Source organism: Taeniopygia guttata, chromosome 13, assembly GCF_048771995.1.
Source record: "Taeniopygia guttata chromosome 13, bTaeGut7.mat, whole genome shotgun sequence".
NCBI lineage: Eukaryota > Metazoa > Chordata > Aves > Passeriformes > Estrildidae > Taeniopygia > Taeniopygia guttata.
The window spans coordinates 11,272,248-11,294,122 of record NC_133038.1 but is presented as its reverse complement, the minus strand read 5'-3'; the positions used below and the strand labels follow the sequence as shown (position 1 = coordinate 11,294,122).

General features: G+C 37.8%; 1 protein-coding gene across 6 annotated transcripts in view; it reads left to right on the top strand.

Annotated features, from left to right (window-relative positions):
- The window catches only part of GABRB2 (gamma-aminobutyric acid type A receptor subunit beta2), a 135,961-nt gene that overhangs the window by 66,263 nt on the left and 47,823 nt on the right, over positions 1-21,875 (top strand). For all 6 annotated transcript variants that reach the window (XM_030284135.4, XM_072935392.1, XM_032750871.3 and 3 more), the window contains one exon: positions 7,760-7,842. In XM_030284135.4, coding sequence (XP_030139995.1) covers positions 7,760-7,842 — 83 coding nt within the window. The remainder of the gene's footprint in view (positions 1-7,759; positions 7,843-21,875) is intronic.

The following is a 21,875-nucleotide window of genomic DNA, read 5'->3' as shown; positions in this document are numbered from 1 at the left end:
AGATTTAATCAGCTTGTCCAATAGTTGGACAAAACAGAACATTTTCTCATTCTCTTTTGCTTGTGGCACTGTTTCAAGCCTCCAAGATGCATGAGGGGAGAGGGAAGGTGGGGACAGAGAAGATTTTGGCTACATCATTCTCTTTCTGATGAGCTTAGCAACTGCATGTGCTTCCAGTTCTCATGGGAACTCTTTTAAAAAAAAATTATTTTCTGCAGCTGTTGGATAGTGGCTCACCTCTCAGAGAATGAAAGAGGATGTGTTACCAGAGGTAAGTGTGGAGATGCATTTTGCAGGAGCACTCTGTGGCAAGCAGAGAGCACATTCCAGCTGGGGGGGCTGTGCTGCAGTGGCTCAGGTTGTTCAGGATGTGCTTCCCTGGGACACAGACCTGTGGCTCTTTTGGAGATGGCTTGGCATGCTCTGTTTTTTTTAAACTGAGTATCTGGTGAATCACAGTTTGGTTTGAGACCTATTCAGGGAGGAAGGAATGGAAGAACGTCATCCTCTGACATCAGGAAAAGCAGAACCAAAAAAAAATTTATAAAAATTTTAAAAATCTACATTTTTATAAGACTTGGTCATGTATAGAGGTGACCTAGTGCAGTGTTCTCTAGAAAGTTTCAGTAACTGGGGCAGCAGGGTTGACACATAATGATGTCGTTGTGGATCTGCTTGGAGGAGGATTTTTCCCTTACTCATTCTCTGTTGTGGTGAGCAAATAGTGGTTATGTGTACCATGTCACTTTGACATGCTACTGAAATGGTTTCTGATGCATTTTAAGGAAGGTCAGGTTGTCTATAGACAGAAAATAGAAGAAAGATGAGCAAACACTTCATTACTAGCACCAGTGAAGTTCTTTCAGAGCAGAAAAGAGGAAATATTTGTGAGCTTTCATTTTTTGCTAGAAATGCAAAGGTATATAGTAGATTGTCTAATGGGGGATAAGGCTTAGAAAGTAAATGGTCTAATAGAAATCCTACACAGAGGCAGGATTTGCATTCCAGTCTGTGTTGGATAAAAATATCTAATAAAAATTGAGTTAGGTAGTAATAACCTGTGTCTGGTATTCTACTATGCTTCTTGCAGCTCACCTTCATGCTGACTCTTACCTGTCCCCCTGTTTGATCATTTTTAAAGTGTGACTCCTGTTTTAGGACAGGGAGAGTTCATTTTTCTTTTGTTCCAGAGTTTTGTAAGAATTGCATGGGTTACTGCTTTATTGTAAACGTTGTTGAAAGCAACTTAATAATTTCTGTTCTGTGCCATAGGGTTTTTTCCTAATTTTCCCACCTTTTTGGATCTGGGAGTAATACTGCTTATTAGGACTCCACTTGCATTTATTATTTCTATTGACATTTTCCTGTGGGAAATGAGTGTCTGACTCACAAAAGCCAGAGGAATGGGAGCTTTGGGCTCTTATCTTACTACTTATTATTAAATAAGCTGCAATCATAAAACTTCTTACTGAAGATTGTTTTGATTTTCACATTAGTTTTTAACTTAAGTAGAACTTATTTCCTTCAGAACAGTGAAAACACCTTCCACTCAGTTTCCTGAAATCTGATACAGCAAATACATCTGATAAATCAAATACACAAAAGCCATGGATTAAGAACATAATCAAGTGGCTGCAGCTTCTGTGTGAATTCATTATCCAGAGCACAAGCTCCTCACTAACAGAGGGAGGTGCAGGTTGTGTCAGCAATAAAAATTGTTAGTATAGGGTATGTTTACAGTGCAATGTACTTGTTAGAGCTAAGCATGTTATTTTAGGTGGTGAGAACTGATTAAAAACTCACCAGATCCATGTGTCCCCTTGAAAAGTTCTAGCTCTCTTGCCTAGTTTGAGTCTGTATTTAATGTGGTGTAATATCAGAAAAACTGGTTTAAAAATGTTTTGTATATATGATTTATTTTATGCAGTGTGAATTGGATGGTAAGAATTTAAATTTTTAAGAGAAAGAAAATGAAATAATGCACTTTTTATTTCAATGCTGACATGCAGTGAAGTAGACATGCATTTTCCCAACCAGAATAAGAAGCACGTTTTGTGAAATATTTGAAAGTAAGACTTTCACATTTTCAGTGATGGCTAGTAAAGCAAAAGCACTATAAACTCTGGACAGGTGGAGGAGATGTACTAACTCTTTATTCCAAGGTTGCTTGTTTCGTGCTGCTGATCATGCTCAAGTTGTTTCATTTTCTGTGAGTCCTGTAGTATTTCAGCATACTCCCTTTTATTTATTTCTTTTGAAAGGGAGAAGTGAAGTGAATGCTGAAAGACAAGGATACATTTCTCAGTGATAAAATATTAAAATTATGAAGTGCTCCTCTGAGCTTTTCTGCCATTTTATGTAGGTATTATTTCCTGGAGAAGAACCTATTACTTCAGAGAAAGGTTTGAATGAGTTCAGTCTAAAGCTGAGGTTATTGTAGCAGAAGATTTTACTGCAGTGTGATGTGTGCTTTTTGCAAGGACTTAAATCATGATGGTGCTATGGCTGAATTTTGGATACAGTGACAGGATAGTAGGAAATGCTATCTCACTTAAAGAACAATTTATAGAGCTACATGTATAGCATATAGCAGAAGATGGAATGGAACCCTGCAGCAAAATTCTGATTCTTCTGTGACAGAATTATTTTATCATGAAATAAGAGCCCAGTTCTCTGGTTTTCCATGACTCTTCCCTTCTGGCATGCAGATGGCACAATAGGCTGTACTTCAGCAGAGAAATGCAGAATATCTTCCCAAGAAAGATCAGAGGCATATAGATTTTAGTTTCCTTTAAAAATCTGGTATGCTTCTTTTACCAATAATCTCAGCAGCAACAAAACTTAATGAGGACGAAATTTCTGTGTGGGTTCTGACTCCCTGTGTTTTATCAGCTTCAAAAGATGTTTCCTGTCTTGTAGTACAGTTAGATAATGCTTTAGTATAATATGCTTTGTATTCTTAACTTGTATTGTGGTTATGCCTTTCAGCTTTGACAAATAGTGCTTTCAGAGAACACCTTACTATCTAAGGGACTGCAACTACAGAAACAAGGGGGAAATATCTACATTTCATTGCTTCCAAATGGAGTAAGAAAAGTGAGCTGTTGGCACTTAGGTTGGAATACTTGGGAAATGTTGAGCAGTGGTATTAGAAGAGACCATATTACAGATTCTAGGTAGCATTAACAGCTGTTCTGTTCTTAGAAAACTACACTGAGACTCTATATGCTGTTTACAGTTGAAAGTTTTTAGTGGATTTATAGTTGAAAAAATTCAGTAGCTGAATTTTTAGATTTAATGTTGAAGTTTTATAAATGTCATTATTGTTTGGAGTTTCCTACAGACAAATTTTTACCTATGACCACACAAGGGAAACTTTTCTTTTCTGTGAATAAACAGAAGGAGAAATATTCTGTAAACTCTCTAATTAGCAATAAGTTTATTTTGTTTAAAAGTAGATCTGTTAGTTTGTCTACCAACCTTGACATATGCTTAAATATAATGTTATCATCCAGGAGAGAGATTTATCTCACTGATAATTTGTTCCCAGAATTTCCAGGTATTTAAAATTGGTTCTGCTGGCTGCTGCTGTTACAAGTATTCCCAGCTGTCATGCATGAGGACTTTTTCCAAGAAGCAAAGGTGAACAGTGGGTTTAGCTACAGTAAATTATTTCAGTAACTAATTTAAAGAGTTTCTGACTCTCATTCACCACACACAGAGAATTCTTATAAAGTCCTCAATAAAGAGATTGAGTCTGTTGTCCCTGTGAGTTCTTTGGATTGCTCCTGATGCTGTTAATAGGGAGTCAGTCAGCTTACAGATACACAAAGCAGAGCAGAATTTCACTCTGGTTTCAACAGAATATGTATGCATACATTTAGAGAAAGAATTAGTTTTTGTATGTTCTTGGGCTTCAGCTCCTTCTTTGACACCATAGAATCATGGTCTGTTAGAGCTGGAACAGGAGAGGAAGGTGTGGAAGAGTTCTTGTGCTATCACTCAGGAGAGCCATCTGAAATTGTCACCCTCTTGCTCATAATTCCTGTGTGTCTGTAAACCTCTAATTACAGGTCAGGGCTGCTTCCTTCCAGGGCAGAGATAAGTTTCTATTACTGTTTATTCTCCACAGCTTTGCAAAGCCATTGCAGCTCCAAGAGGGAATTGGATTCTGTCCATCTCCAAATGGCATTAGCATTGCTCTCCTGTCTTCCAGTGCTGTTTTTTATTCACTAGTGATGTCAGAACTGTTTAAGTTGCTATTTTGAATTTCCAATCCCATTTGAACTTGTCAGAAAAGCAAAATTTATGGGATTTTGAAAAACTGTTGCCTGCATAGAACGGAAAAATAAGACCTACTAGCACTTCTGGGATAGTATAATAACAGGGGTATTATTTTCTGCCTCACTTTAAGTTTGGAAGTGTTTAAAGAAGTTCTTTATGGCCTTCACATTTGGCCTCTTAAAGAAGTAGTGAGAATTTCTGACTCTTACTTGAATCACAAACCCTCCAGAGATTTGGAGGTGAGCAGATTTTCAGCTTTCTCAGAATTTATCTGAATGATTTTGAATTATTGACAGCAAACTTTATTTTCCCTGCAAGTCAGTTATGTGCATATTTTTTGCAGTGTAGTTGTGCTTCTTTTAACATGGGAAGTTTTCTCTAGATCTACTTCATAATACTTTATTTAGCCAGTTTAGTGGTGCTTCAGGGTTTGCTCTTTTTTGTGCTTCATAATCAGTCTACAGTCAAAATATAGTTCATAAAAGAGGAAGATGAAAACTCATTTTCATTGTTAGGAATCATAAAATATCACAAGGTTTCTCTTTCTTAGCAACAGATGAAAAGATGAGTGTATGAGGGAAACAGTTCTGTGATGTGTTTCATTTCATGTGGTGCCTCTCTGAGTCCTGTTATTTGTATCATCCCCAATGACTGCAGTGCCTTGAGTCACAGTGTTGTTTTTTTAAAAGCTTTCACTTTTTCACTGTTTGTTCTCAAGGTTACTTTATGCAAAACACAATGTTATATTTTTTGCACTAGTACAGGCTGTTTAAAAATATTTTTAATTCTGCTGTGAAAATTGAAACAGCTCTGCTCCGGGGGAGAGGCTTTGGGCCTGTTTCAAGTGTTCCCTACTTCTAAAATGGACTGTTTCTTCCTCTGTCTGTAAAGGTGTGGGTCATGTCTTTTGCCTTCAAAAGTATTCCAAGGTGGTAATTCTTGCACTCTGTTGCTTTGGTAATTTGATTTAGCTAATCACCATGAATTGTGAGCCACTAAGAATTATCCAAAGGTAGTTTTTCTGCTTAATTAATGATAAAGATGAAAGAGAACTTTTTCTACTTTACTATAAATGTTAGAAGCCAGGCTAAAAATATGAGGGAGGTACGAGGAGAAGAAAGGACAGACTACTGATTTTATTTCAATGGATTTGCATTATGGATAGGAAGGGACAAGCAAGTTGAATTAAATGCATTCAGTTATTCAAAATTTTGACTTGATAAAATCCCTACTCTGCAAATCATTTTCCTTACTGTGCCACTTTTTTTCTTTACCTTCTGGTAAGGCACAGGGCATTGTGTCCTTTAGTGATTTCTTTATGTTCCCTACACAGCTTTTATTCCAACTGTCTGCAGCCTTTAGCCTCTCTTGGTTTTTTTGCACCAAAAATCCTCTGGAAATGTGTGACAGTTGTGAGTTCTCCAGTCCACCAGTGGGAACAGACACTTTGCAGAGGGTAGCACAGGCTGGGGGTTGTGTCTGTGTGGAACTCTTGGATCTGGTAGGAAATGTTTAGTGCAGAGAAAGCTCTGACAAAACTTAGTAGTCAACCAGCTTAGCTTTTACCATAACTCTTTTGTGCATTTAAACCTTGGCTGTAAGTCTGTGCTCTGCTTTTTCCCCTGTGACCTACCAAAATTCTTGTAAAATCCTGGCTGTAATATACAGGTAAGTATGGAAATACTGAGGCATACAAAGCAAGCCTCCCCACAAAAAACCCAAACATAACCCAACAAAAAACATGAGCTGTAATTTTTTTCTGGTCTCACTCTACCTTTCTTGAAGTTTGCCCCAAAATAATCAGTCTTATATTGTTACTGGAACAGGTCAATTTCTTTGATTTTTCTTTAAATTTAAAAATAAGAAACCATGTATTAACTGCCAAGAATTTTTTTTACCAATACGTGCTGCTGCTTGCTCCATTTGCATTTGCTATCAGAACACATGTATTCCCCAGCAGTGTGATTTTGCTAAAAGCTGGAAGGCTTTCACTGAGAGGCACCAAAAGAACCTTTTCCCTATGCTTTTGTCCCATTCCAAGCAGCTTTCTTGTGAAGCATCTCTGGTAAAATACACTGATTAAAAACATCGTATCTTCCAAAGCAATTCTGTGAGTACACCTATGTGGAAAGAAGAAAGAACTTGGTGCCAAAAGATGTTTCTTTTCTCCAAGAGACCAATAAGATAGGACAGTAAGCAAACTTAAGAAGATTCTTAATTTCTGCTTTGCAGGAATGGTTGCTACAGGAAATTTTGAGTGAATTTTGACCAGGCAACTGTAATTTTCTGCCACTAATGAACATTTTTTAGGTATTCAAGAGAAAGAATAAGACCTATCAAATGAAAGAGTTCTCTGAAGTCTTTTCATCAGAACAAAGAATATACAAGACGTTTTTGAACTCTTATTGAACATTCTAAATATCTACTGTGAAAAGCCAGTAGTAAACTTCATACATGAGATAGGATTTTGAGAAGAAAACTGTCACCCAATCTCTCATTTATACCTTGGAAAGACACTGATCCTGTAATGTCTTCATGTCTGCATGTGCTGTAGGCACTCCGTCTACTCCCATTGTGGAGATCATCATCTTGGATTTTACAATTTGAGCTTGTTCATTCAGTCAGCCTTTCAGCTTGAAGAAAGCTTGTACCAATGGCTGCTTCCCAATGCTCTCATTGTTCTCATGGTGTGGAAGCAGGCTCCCAAGGTGCTTTGGCCAGCCAGCTGTGCTTAGCACACAGCAGCAGACACCTGTGTTGAGGGGAGCTGTGCTGGGAGAACCTCCCTGGGACAGTGCTGGTTACAAGCAGCAGCAGACATGGTGTCCAAGCAAAACCAAACAGAGCATCACTGTTCTGGTTTGAAAGCAAAACCAGTGAGAGACTCCAAGTCAGAAATACAATTTATTGGGAAAAGGAAAAAAGACAAAAATACATGCAATGATACAAAAGGAAGACCACAGATAAATTCAGAATACAACCTGACACCCCTCTGGCCAGCATGCTACTAGCAGTCCAAATTGGAGTGGCTGCCGTCCTCTTGGGATGGCAGATGTGGTTGCTGTGTTTTCTCAGAAACCTGTGGAAAGGCTGCCTATCTGTCTAGAAATCTCCGATTTATCCAGGTGGGAATGCCTGGCTCCTCCCCCTGGGCGGAGCATCCCACAATGGGCTGATGTTATTCTGAGTCATGAGGTGTGTCATTAATCACTTGTTAAACAGAACTGGCTCCTGGAGAGTGTTATCTCTGAGCCGTGTGGGAGACATTGATGGGCCCATTAACAGGAGATAAGGAAAACTGCCCAGAGGCAGCTCCTACTCAGATGGGGGTAGGAAATGTCTTGGTGCTTCAATCTTGGACAATCACTCAAGCAGAAATACAGTTTCTTCTTTCACCAAAGTGTGATGGAGGAAAGAATGGAACAAGACACATTAACCATGTTCACATTAAGAAACTCTTCTCTTTCCTTCCCAGAATTACAACAACAGCTGCTTGTATGATGGACCTGCGGAGATATCCGCTGGATGAGCAGAACTGCACGCTGGAGATTGAAAGCTGTAAGTACTTCTGCAAATCCTACTTATTCTCTGGTCAACTGCTTTAGAGTTTTATTTCTGACGGTTCTGGTTTTTTCAGGTTTTGTATTCAGAGGTTTTTGGGTTTTTTTGGGGTTTTTTTTTTGCATGCTACTAACCCAGTTGTCTTTCTGTCTGATGATGTTTAGATCCTTGTAAACACAAGCCAAAAATAGCTTTCCAGATGGATTAGTAATTTGTGGCACAAGGATTAGCAAAAGTTATTCTGTGTTTTGATGGACAATTTACAGCTTTAAAAGTCTCATTCAAATGCTTTGTTGGAGTTCATGTGAGGAGCACAAGGATTATTACCGGTTCTTTATCTTCCTTTACTGCTGAACTGTGTGGCAGCTTGTTTCCACTTATAAGTGAAGGCAAGAGGTTAGAACTGTTCTTGAAATAGGTGTTTTGTGGGGTTTTTTTCTAACCACTGTGCTGTAGTAAAACTTTCAAAGCATGTAAGCAGGCTGTTTATATATACTGATTTAATGGCTGGTGTCTATTGAACTTATGTAGATAAAACTTGTGAAGTAAAACTCTTTTCTCTGAAAAAGATTAATGATCACTTGTATATGACAATATTGCAAGCATGTTATTTAACACTCTAATTAAGATTATATAAAAATTTTCAAGATTAGTGTAACATTTATATATGCTGTATACAAGTATGTGTATTTTTAAATAAGTTCTGAATTATGAAATATGTGGGATTTCTGTGTTTAATTTGTGCTACAGCCTGGTAAGAATTTGGGACAGCTGAACTTCTGTTTGAGAAAGCATTTAAGAATTTACTTTACATTTGTATCCAAATTTAATTAATCTTATTGGAATTTACAGATATGCTAAAATTCTTGTGACACTGTTGCCTGAAATAATTTCCATGCATAACTAAACAGAGTTGAGACTATCATTAAAATTCTGTGTACTGATATTCACAAGCAGCAAATGTAGTGGTGTCCTTTGTACTGAGAGTGGATAAAGTCTAGTTTATTTAGGGTTTTTTGTAGTTCTCCTATTTCCATGGATAGCATTTGATTCAGGATCTCATACCTGCAGCCAGCTATTATGCAGCCGGTATATAGGTAGTGTTGACTATAATGTGTGAGAAAACTGTTGGCATAATTCAGGCTTACAGTGATTTTTATAGAGAAAAATTTTGCTGTGACAGTGTCTTTTAATTGTTCCAGAACAATTAGCAAGGACCTGGTATTTTTCTATTTTCCAATTGTGTGTGTGAGATAGGAAGCTGGAGAGTCAGAGGAAATATTTTCTCTCTGTTTACAGCATTGTTTAAATGTTCAACAAGGTCTTGCCATCTCTCTGCATTGCTCAGATGTCTAAGTCTTATTTGGATTCATAAAGTAGATATCCCTCTTCTCATCCTTTCACAACCTGCTCTGGAAAATATTCCCAGGAAATACCTGTCATGGAAGTCCTTGCACAAAGCTGAAAATTGTGTCTCTGCTTTTCAATGAGAACGCTTGTTCTCATTCAGACTCAGAATGTGGGACTTGTGAATTGGAATTTCCCTTTTATCTGATTTAATATAGAGGTTTGATGCAGGTCACTCATCTTTCAAGAAACAATCCTAAAAACTGAGGTATTGAGCGCTCAAAGTTGCTGTTCCATGCAGTATGAAAACCTAATGCTCATTATATTATAGAAAAGGTAGAAGTTGAATTTACCATAGAAGTTGGGATGGCTGGAGCAGAAGTCATTTGTGGATTTTTGACCTCTGTTGCAGCATCACAAAGGTAGAATGGATTTAAATCAGGATATTAAGTGCAGCCAGCCTGTCATTGCAATAATGCAGTCCAGTAAAGAGTGTGGATAAGGGCCTGGCTATATTTGTTATACTGAGGTAAAATTCAGGATCTGCCTTGTGATAGGGTTTTTTTTAAATTATTATTTTCTACATTTCTTTGTTGCTGTGGAACAAACAAGAATGCACTGAGTTTCTCCTCAGAAACACTTTTTGTGGTGTATTGAGGATGTGGCATTAACGAAGCACATCCAAACCCTTAACAGACATGAGCTCCCCATGTGTCTGTACGGGCTAGGGAAAAGCACTCACAGATAGGCAGGGGGAATATTTTGCTGATAAATGAGAAATAATTGTTTTCAGGACATTTCGTTCATGTGAAAGCCTGAGGTGTTCAGAGCAGAAATCATTAGAAATTTCTTTCTGCTTCATGACAAAACCACCAGAGAAGCACACTAGGTTAAAAACTTCCATTCAGTAAGAGAATCTGGAAAAAGCCAGAAACAGAGTCAAAAGAGTATCATTCCTGCCCCTGGCAGTGCAGCCCAGTACCAAACACTTTCTAATCAGATCATCTGTGAAATCTCATCAACAAGAGAAAGAGAAATCATCTTTGTGTGCTCAAGGTGACTTTATGAGCACTTTTAAGGCGCTGAAAAGAAATCAAAGCCGCCTTTTGCTGGAGCTTTGAGTACTTTGCAGATGGCTGCTCTGGCCGTGGATCAAAGCTGTAATCAGGTCACACGGGACAAATGGTAGAGCTCCAGGAGCTGACCAGGCAGGGCTTTTCTGGGTTAGAGGCGAATGTGTTTGATGCTAGGCAAGAAGCTGCAGGTCCCCAGCAGTGGGGTGTTCAGCACAGGAGGATACCATGGTGACACATGACTTCCAACAATTGCACACTAAGTGGAAAGCTAAACACATGATTCTTGGGCCACTGACAGCTAGAATTTTAAAAGTTGTTAATTTTTTTTCCTTCCTTTTATCAAAGTTAATGTGTATTCCATCTCCATTGTCTCTTCAGCTTGAGACTGTTTTGCATCATGGCCATTGCAGAGAGGATATTCCTCTATCAGCAGATGGTCTTATCAAAGTGCCCCTTTTTTCATCTTGTTCGTCATCTCCCTATTCAGATTTCTTAATTTGGACTCTGTGCCAATTCAACCTGTACAGCACTGTGTGTGGAGGAGAGATATGTGTTGTTGAGCAAACAGTGATGAATTCCACTATGTTGCCATTTTGGCATCATCAGCTTCTAGCGTGACTTCTTTGGGACAGGTACTTTGTTCTTTATTTGTCCTCAGAAATTTCATCTCAAGCATGCTGAGAAGAGAAAAGGTATAATTTCAGTGGCGTAATGCACACTGAAAATGAACAGGAAATCCTTGACTCCTCTTCAGTGTGGAGATAGGATGATTCAGGAAGAGCTAAAATAATCCCCAGCAGTAGATGATTCTTCTGTGTCGTCTGAAGAGGGGAAGGAAATTCAGACTCGCCATCAGTGCATATGATCAGGGTGGGCTGTGTACAGGGGAACCAGTGTTTGTAGGGTTTTGATAACACCACCCACAGCCAGCTGGGGTTGGGCTTTCAGGTGGGAGCTCAAAAAACACCCAAGATTTATTACCCTACAGGTAGGCAAGAGGGAAGTATTTTCCTTTTTTCATTCTATCTCACGTCTTTGCAGCAGACTCTGCATCCTGGGAGTTCTCATAGCACTTACACGGTGATGTAGTGTTTGCAAATGAAGAAAGAATTTTACAGGAGCTCTGCAACAGACTCTTAATGCTTTCAAGCTACCTGGACTTAAATCTAAAAGGGAATGCAATATACATCTGTGCCTATCAGCCCCCTCAGACCATACTGGCAACATAGATTTCCACCGAGGAACTAATAATTTTAAGTGCCTTTTTTTCTTCTTTTTTTATCATTCTATAGTTGAATATGGAGTACCTATATAATCAAAAGGACAGAAACAAAATCAAATGGTTTTAAAACTTTTAATGCTTTTTGTCTTTTATATTCAGTTTGAACAAGAGTATATTTTTTCTTATTCTAAATAATCCTGCATTTTATCAAGGGATTAATGGAAACAAAAAAGGGCCCTTTTAAAAAAGTGTATATCCAGAAAGTATCAAATGTATTTACTAAGGTTTGGGAAAAAAAATTACATGTCCAGAAAAGCATCTCTTGTGCAGAAAGATATTTTCCAAAAGAAAAAAAAATATTTCTAGCAAAATCTCTGATAATCTTATATCCAGTAAATTATGTGGAAGTATGGAAAGCTGATGGGTTTACACTTTACAGTCCTATTTTGAGAAGGTCTTTTACAAGGTAAATATTCACCTTTATTTTTTGCTTTATTTTTTAGGACCTCTTTAGCATAAAATATTATACTTTAGGCATTTCTTTGTAGTCTGGTATTCTTTTCAGATGCCTGTAACTGGTGATTTCTTCAAGAAAAATAAGTATTTATATGTGCTATCGGAAAACTAACGTGATATTGTTACGTACCTTAGCAGGGTGTAGGGTATGATCTGACATTATACTTTATTTTTATTATTTTCTTTGGATGGCACATGTGGTTAGGTCTTCTTTTAAAAAATTTTTAGACCATTGAAAGGGATGGAGGTGGTACTGAAAGCTAATAATGGTTTATTCTTCATGGTATCAGGTTACTTATCAGCTTACTAAAGAAAGTTACTATATTTTTCAAAATTAAATAGTTTCTTTAACATAATACAGCTTTTATGAAATAGTAATATTTCTCAGGTACTGGAATCCCTGGACCTCATATCTCTTACTTTAGAAGACAATGGAAACTGTGACTATCACACAGTGATCATATACCTATGAAAAGAAGTGAAATAAGTTTCTACAGTCATTTTATTTCCGAAGGTAGAGGGCTTTTCCCTTTTTATATAACTACAATTGTCTTTTGTTCATCAATTACATTAACGAATAAATGCCTTTTTTTTAAATTAGTTTTCAAAACATCTAGGGGCAGGAGGGCACTGGAGTCTGTTGTCAGTCTGATCTGTATTTGCTCTTGGTCACTGATAGCAGCAACTCAGTTAATGCAGTGCTCTTGCTAATGCTCCTCAGCTCATGCTGAATTACTGAAGTGGGGGAAGAATGAAAATTAACATTTGAGTCATGGCAGAACTGTGGATTCAGATGAAATTTGACTCGGTGTTTTGGCCTGTTTACAAACCCACAACAACCAAAATGGGATCAGCTCTTTCCCACCCTGGCCAAGGGTCCCTCGTTTCCTCAGGGAGAGCAGTTGGGCTGGGGCGAGATGTGGCTGCGCTCATTAGGTTCCTTCTCTGACAAGAATTCAATTTGCTGCTTGAGGGGAAAGCCAAGACACCAGATTGGTGAGTGTGTTCTGTATTTGGGTCACTACTTGTCCATTTGTCCTAAGTTTCTGGAATAGGACTTGGAGATTCATCTCTCAAATATGAGCTTAACCTTCTTCAGTAGCTCTTGTTAAAGACATTATCTGTAATCTCCAGCAGGGTTGTAATTTTTTTGTTTGGGTGATTTAGTTTTTGTTGGTTTTTTTTTTTTTTTTCTGAAATCCAAGTTTTCTTTACTTTTTCTTACTGATACTCAAATGCAAAATATTGCATCTGAACAGGAAAACAATTTAATTAGTTTTGTTTCAGCAAGTAAAAGAGTGAATAATAAGATCATCTTTAGTTTTGATTATGACATTAGATTGGGTTGAGGAAGGGTTAACCTTCCAAGTAGACAGGCCTAAGAAATGTAATTTTACTTTGGTGGAATAAGAGAGAAGAAACTCAATTAGAAGCAGCTTTGGCGAAGTTAAAAATTAAAATATTATCATCCCTTGATCACACCTTGCTAATGATGGGAGCTTTGTGAGACAAGTTAATTTTGTTTTCATTTGCTCTTGTTATTTGGTACTGCTAGCCAGGTTGATCAAATCCCACCAGTATTTAGCAAAAACAAGCTACTTTCTGTTACTGAAAGCAATCCTATTTTCCTATGTCTTAAGTTTATACATTGAAGTCAAAATTAGTATTGCTTATGACAGTAGTCATTCATTTTAAAATAATTCAGCCTTATATTATCCAGCTTTTGGCCATGCTAGGGGAGTTATCTTCCGGCTGATTCTTCTTTCTTCTATCCGTCTGACACCACTGTAGTTGATGTGGGAAAGTGCTACTGCAAATTTACTGAGATGTTGCCTTGCTGTGCAAGTCTACGCAGGGAAACTATTCTAGTTTTAGAAATGTTTGATACCTATACCACTCAGAGTATCCAATGTGGTTTTGACACACTGTCCAAAATTATTTGGACAGTTCAAGATACCTTTTATGTATGAAATAGTCTAACACTTGGATAGACTTTCTCATTATATGCATTTGTTCTGAGCAAAAATGAAACATGAAAAATACTGTTCTTACTCTAAGTAGCCTGAACATGTTTTGTGAATGAGCATTTATAAAGGAAAGGGTGTCTAAGTGGTTGCGAGAAATAAAGATTTTAGTCTTTATAATTTATGTTGTATTTATAAAAGTTGGGGTTTATTTTTGCCCTTTTTCTTACGCAGTAATTGTGATTTTTTTTTTTTTAATGTTGCTTTTTATGTGAGGAAAGAGAGGTCACTTGATAGATTAATATGTACTTATATTTCAAGTTGTACTTCAGGAATAATTCAGGATTGAAGGGACCTCAGGAGGTCCTTAGTCTTATCTAGTAAAAAAGTGGTCAGCTCTGTGGTCGGACCAAGTTACTCAGGGCTTTGTCCAGTCTGGTCTAGAAAAACTCCAAGGACAGAGATGGAAAAACCTCCCCAGATAACTTCAATTAAATTTCCTCACTGTTAAGCTCAGGTTTTCTCGCGATTTTTCCTGTCCTAGGATCTTACATCTGCCTTACAGAATCAGGAATAAGTATTTACCATTACTGATCTGAAATAGAACCTCAGTGCTGCGTGACCTGCATTGTGAAAAGTTCTGAGTCATGTAACAGAATGAAAATACCATGAGAATGCTCTGAATAAATCAGCATGCTGCACAAGTAGCCTTGCAATCTAACAAACAGTTAAAGGTGCAGTTTTTCTTCCATGTATAATCTAGTGTGGTATAATATGTTCCATATTTCTTTGTTCATTAACACAGGTACTATTCCCATTATATGGACTGAAGTGTCTCTGTCACCACTTGTTATGGTTTAAAAACTCTCAAAATAAGGGTTCTTTTCCCCGGATAATCTCAGAATTTTCATTATGATATTTGTCTCAGTAACATCTTTGTTGTTACATGGATTGAAAAGGCAATTCTCTGTATTCTATGATTGTACAACATAAAAGTTGTCTTTGTTTGGTATAGAGCACAGATTTAATGCAGAGGTTTGGAACTTGTGGTATGTCATACTTCTGCTCCTCGGCTGCAGAGCAATCCACTGTGCACTTCCTCTCAGACAAGCCTGTCTCATCTGGTGACTGATGTGTCACTGCAGCCAGAATTCGAGATGGTACCTGAGCCCAGCCAATAATCTCACACACAAACAGGGTAACATAATAGAAACAACAATGTGGGAGTCAGTATTTGGCTGTGAGAACACACCTTTCCACTCTGACAGGATGTGAGCTGGTGCTGTGCAACACTGGAAAAACCTTGTTAACAGCAGGAGTCTGCAATGGCATGGATGGAATCAACTACTCTGCTGAATCCAGGCAATTTGTTGATGTGTCAAAGTTGATTATTTGAGTATTTGGTGAATTTTGCATAAACTTACCCATCAGTTTCCTGTAAAATTACCACTTTAAGCCATTTCCTTAAACAGTTAATTGACAGCATACATTAGAAGTGAACATTTGTCCAGTATCAGACCCAGCTTTATTCAAGCCAAACACACCTATTTTGGGCTGCTGTGAGAACAAGTTCCATAAAAGCACAGCAGGCACCTGAATCTGACTGTGTGGGAGCCCATCAGTGAACATCTGGGCACTCCAAGGAACCAAGTTTGTTGGTGGAACAATCATCCCTTCAACAGCTGACTTCTGGGAGAATGATCTGCACCAAAATGTTGTGCAGACAACAATACTGAAATACTGGTAAGTTACAATTTTGCTTGTGAATTATGATTTTATTCCTATGGGGGCTTTTGTGTCTGGAAGCTTGTAACCTCTTCCTGATACGCAATTTGGGGAAAATTCAGTAAAGGGACAAAGAGCAGAACAGTAGATTTTTTTTCATTTTACCTATGGTCCCTCTCTATCTTCTTTTCTTTGCAGACCAGAAATGAGTAATATAAAGAGCAACATTAGTGACTCCTATCCTGTTAGAACTATTCTCATAGGGGTGGTATCTATGCCAAGGAACTTCTCATTCTCCACAAACAGCTAACAGGGATGTGCAGGGGAGCAGACGTGCATCAAAGTTCTGTAAGTGTAATGTCCTTATGCTGTAAGATGTTTGTGTTGCTGTAGCACAGGTGGGTAGTGGTGGTACATGCACAGCACATGTACTAGTCAGATTATTGCTTTCCTTTCAGATTTCAAGAACAACTTTCTTCAAGTCCTGCAATTTCCACAGCATTATAGGTAAATGCATGACACTTTTCTCCTGCAAAATCAGCCTGATTTCCTGTCAAGTTCTTGTCTTGCTGCCCAAGAAGAAATATCTTTTACTTCTCTCTATTTTTATTCATTTTTGGAAAGATGGAACTAAAGAACTGGGTTTTACATTTTGCTATGATGGCAGAAAAGCTGGCATCTCACTTTGTCCAAAATTAGCATTTTTCCCTACAGTGTGCTATGTACAACTTAGCTGTCTCTTCTTTTTTTTTTTTTTTTTTTTTTTTTTTTTTTTTTTTTGTCTTTTGCCTCTTTGATCTTTTTCTCTCTTTCTCTTATCCTCTTTTCCTTTCCCATTTTCCTATTTTTCCCTTTTACCCCTTTCAGTGACTCTTTATGTATTGCTGATACTACTGTAGAATTGATTGTATAGGTGTGGAAAACTTGTTTGTATTATAAAATTACAAGTTTCTTGCTAAATATGTTAACTTTCCTTAAAAAATAAAATGGTGGTTTTAACTTTCATATTGGTGTGTTTCTTTATGAGTGTAATTGAATTATGAACACAGCAACACAGGGGAAATATTTGAAATATGCTGAGAGAAGATGTCAGAGATCTGAATTTCTGTCAGATATTTTTCTATTTATACATACAAAAATATATATTAAAATATACTTTTAAAAAAGTCTTTATTTTGGATGGGGATTCTTGAAAGTGATGCAAATATAAGTAGCATTTGTACTGTGCACATTCCTGTCAACTTGTGCTGCTGAGTGATCCATGAACAGACTTTTAGTCACCTTTTTTTGAAGGTAGGTTTTTGTAACTGAACAGTGAGTTCCTATTTGCACATATTTACATATGTGCTAGCTCTTATTTGGCCTTGAAACTGTACTCAGGGACACTTTGTTCTATGGCTGGATGCCAAATTGCTTTTGGTTTTAAAGAATTTTAAAAAAGATATTTGATAAATTAGGTCAATATGCCTGTTACATATGGTATGGCCATAATTTTACCAGACACTAAATTGTAAAAGTAGTGATGTAATTATTATTTAAGGATGATTTTTATGGTTGTAATAGCCACATATGAGCAGGCATTGTAACTTGTTTTCATACTTTATATCTTAGAATGACTTGCTTTTACAGGGAGCTCTCTAGCCTGAATAAAACTGCCCTTTTTTTTCCTGGGTATGAAATCTGCTGTTGGAAGATGAGCTTTTTTTGAAAGGGCTGGAGCGTGTCTTTCCTGTTTGAGCATCAGCCAGCACCTCCCACCAAGTCAAGCTCCTCTGACTACTTCTTTGAGCTTGTTTCTTCTTGGACTAGAAAAGTGTTATTGTGAATGAATTCTGAGATGCTAATATGGCTGCTCTAGAGGTGAGTAGGATGACAGATACAATGACATTTTGTGATTTTTCTTTCTCTTACAGGGAAAATACTGTGGTTTGGAATATAGCATGTTTTTCTAAAGCACAAAGCAACGTAGAGCAGCTGTTTGTTCTATGTGGTTTTTAAATTTTTTTTTTTTTTAATTTTTGGGGCTTTTTAAAGTCATCTTTACCTTCAAGGATTTGGATGATTATGGCAAGTATTTTAGCCAGAAGGCAGAACACAGCTCACTAGGGAGACTCCAGCTGGGACTGAAAAAACAACAGTGTTGGTTCCACATGTTCTTAAGTCAACACATGAGACCTCTTGACCAGCCAAAAACTACTCAGTCTGTAAAAAAGGAGGCAATACCTTGCATTGAGGGCTTATAATTCTGTTATTACAAATATATATCCAAATTTCCTAATTTGGTTATGCATAATGGTTATTCCATGAGTGTCTGACCTTCGAAGAAGCTCAGCTCTCAGCTCAAGCACTATCATCCCTAGCGAGTTGTTCAGAATAGATTGCAAACTGCTTCCATAGGAAGGATGAATGTAAGCCCTAAATAATTATGAGAATGATGACTAGGCAAGCCTTTTAGTTAGATCTTTCCTTATCTAAATTGTTTTTCCAATCATGATAAAAATATCAAAGTATGCTATAAAAATATCTGAGCAAAATATCGGAGTCTGTTGCATAGAGGAAGATAATTAGCAGATAGTGTGCATCTGTTCTTACAGAATCAAAGAAGGGCAGATGAGCTGATGTGGAGCTCTGTGTACTTTAACCTGGACTATTTTCAGCCCCTTGGTTGTCTTAGAATTTGTCCACTGCATTGCAGCTGTCTGCAGAAGGCAGATCTATCAAGAAGTCAGTGCTATTTCCTGTAGCATGTGTGGGAACAGCTGATGTCAATGTAGTTTTCTGGTCAACACAGCTAGAAGAGATTCAGAGTCCTTATCTCTCACTAAAATCTGATCAAATAAATGTTAACCAAAAGTTTTCACCCTTTAAAGAAGTTTGCATAAGAGATATTTTTCATCTCAAGTCATCATTGCTGCAACTGGAACATGCAGTCTGAAGTGTGTTGTACCTCTTTTGAGCTGTGTTGCTGGTCTCTCATAAAACCTGTTTCTGTGAATGTGTGGTGATGCCTAGAGTCTTTAATAAAAGGGTTTGTATTCCAGATTTTTTGGGAATGTATCATCAGTGTTTGGAGTTTTACCCATGGAAGCATTCTGCTGTCACCCGTGTGACAGAGTGGCTAAATGAGATTGTTACTGTTCAGAAAAAAATATTCCCAGTCTTTTTTTGATGGCTACTCATGGATGTCCAAGGTGTGAAGTCAGTCTGCTCCAGTTCCCATCTGGACAAGGCAGGGTTTGGTACTTTGTGTTGTCTCAAGGAGATCCTGTGTCCGTTGACGGTTCCCTAAATTTGGCATCAGTGCCTCAGTGTACACAGCATGAGATCCTTCTTGCTTGACAGTTCTCAATCTATCAGTTTAGCAATGTTTGACCATACAGAATTACAATTAAGGGAATAAATGCAAAAATAAATACTAATTTCTTAAATTGGTCTGCTTTTTAAAATAAATGTTACAATTTAATTAAACATTTGAATAGAAGTTTTCTTTTGCTGTACCAGCTTTTGATGAGGATATTATTGGGTGTTATTTACTGTGTGTCTGCAGCTAAATGACATATTTTTGCATTTTAAATTGTTCAAACTAGGGCAAGAAGGCCTTGGGAAGTGTATGATCAGATAGATAGCTCAGAAATTTGTTTTGTAAGGGTAGACTTGCTGGCATATGGAATGCACATGCTTGTGCTTCCATAAATCTTGCTAATGGTTGAATATTTCATCTAGGGGACAGGGTTATTCATTCCACATCTATTTTTTACCTGTCTGTATGCTCTGTATGACTTCTCTGAAAAATGATGATAGTAAAGAATAAAAAAGTTCTGTAACTTTCCAGGGTATTTTAAAAGAGAAAAGTTGGTCTATTGGAGTTTGTGCCTGTCTCAAATTCTCTTCTCTGGACATGAAGGTCTCTAATCTTCCTGAAAAGGAACCCAGCCAGTTCACTTGCTGTGTGCTTGATGTTGATTATTTGAATTTTCAGGTTATTAGAGTGAAATATAAAAATTTCTGAGAATATCCATTATTACTTATTAAAGATCAGTGGACGAAAGAAGGGGAGCATGACAACCACTTTTTTCTCATATATAAAAGAAGGTAAGGTTATCAGAGCCTCTTGAGCAATGAAAAAAGTCTCACTTTTAATGTAAAATTCCACCTATCCCTAAATTATCAGATTTTTTTCAAATCTCCACAAAGTCCACATTCACCCCAATCATTTGGCAATCCCACAATGTCAGGATGGGAGCCAGCACCAGCTTTGCAGTTGTTATCCATCTGTTACAAACCAGACTTCTTTCATGTTCCCATGTTATTTCAAGACATGCTGATTACTTGAATTTCTTGTGATTTGTGTCATAACTCCAGACACGTTAAATGTCCAGTGAAGTATGTCCATACTTATGACCAGACCAGAAATTCTTTATTGGTTATTTTCCTAAAAGGATGTCAGCCCACAGAAAATTGACAAGTAACCCTTATGGCTATGAAAGAAGTTGTTGGGTTCTTGATTTTCATTGCCTTTTTCGGTTTTCTGTCGCCACTTACCTTTGTAGTACTAAATGCATTTATGTCTTTGCCTCCATGGTCTGTTAAGTGGAGTGGTAACATATCTCGCTCAGAAATGTTATTTCTAGATTTTTCCTTCCTGCCTTTAAGAGTCTGGGCTGTGGCATGGATGGCAGGAGCTGATGCAGTTACTGTGTCTGCTCTGCCACACTGTGGGCACTGTCCTCGTAACTCCACCTCACCGCTGACGGTTCCATGCTGATCCTGATATTTGTTTTCTGAGTTCTTGTGTTTGAGTCATCAGTAAGGGACTGCTCTCCTTTCTAAACCTTCTTTAATAAAACATGCAGCAGAGTGTTTGCAAAGCTGGCAGCACAGTGAGACCTTGCACCCTGTGTGCCAGCTGAGGAGCCCTTGGGACTGCTGCCAGTACAATGGCACTGTAGAGGCACAGTCTCCAGAGAAAAATCACCTCTGGGCAGCCACAGTAAGAGCTGGAAATGTTAATGATTTTAAATGAGCAACAGAAGTATTTGTCCAATTAGTATTTTTAAACCTCTAGTCTGGAAAAATGGTCAGTTGTCTATATCTCCCCCCTGCCAATGCAAATATCTCCTATTTTTGTATGATGCTTTTTGCATTTTCAACCTAACACTCCTGTTCATGAGTGGGTCCCATGTGGTGGTGCCTGGATGATTTCTGAACAGCAGAGTTGTTTGCTGGAGGCAGTAGATGTCCTGTATTTTGACATTAATAATGTTCCTGATGTTGTATTGAATGACATTCTTATAAACAAGGTGGAGAAACATGGATTAGAGAAAACCACATTTGGAAAATAAAATGAGCATGATTATTGAGTTTACAGGAAGGAAACAATTTTTTTATCAAGTCCCTCTTCACTGTTTTCATTTAATGATCTGCAGATTATGGAACTTTGAAAACATTTGTGCATCCTGAAAGGATAGAGTTAGGTTTTCATGGTTATCACTAGAGAGGCAGCTTGAAAAAAATCAAATTCCCAATTTAACATATAATACTGGCATCTCAGAACTGGGAAATAACGAGGTGCAGATGGCAGCCCAGGGCAGGGGTTTGGGAATCAAAACAAAATAAAAAGCCCAGCCTTGGGGAGATGTCGTGGATTGTGATTTGACACTGATTCCTTGGCAGCAATAATAAGGCTGACATCAGGGTCTATAAATGGAAGCGCTATTTGTAAAATAACTGATTTTTTCTGTTTGATCCTGTAGTGGCAATACATGGTAGTCAGGCAATGTCCTTCCAAGGGCTGCACCTCAAGGAGGATTTGGATCAGTTGGAGAATATCCAAGGCATAGCAAGTTAACCCAAGTCCTAGAAAACATGGCTTAGAGGAAAGAGTTCTGTAAAGGGGAATTTAACTAAGAAACGTGTGAGTCTTGTAATGTACGAAATGTACTGCAGTGGAAGAAGATAATCTGTTCTCTATCATTTTGGTTAGGACAAGAAGTGAAGATCTGAAATTGCAGCAGTAAAAGTTCAAAGTGGAGGTGGTAGGAATGGGAAGTAAAATGATAACCACAGTGAGATGCAGGGATGGATTTTCCCCCATTGTGATCCACACCAGGAGGGCTCTCAAGACAAGCAGAAAACAATTTGACAGGAACTGTGGAGGTACAGTTGCCCCTAACCTGGCTG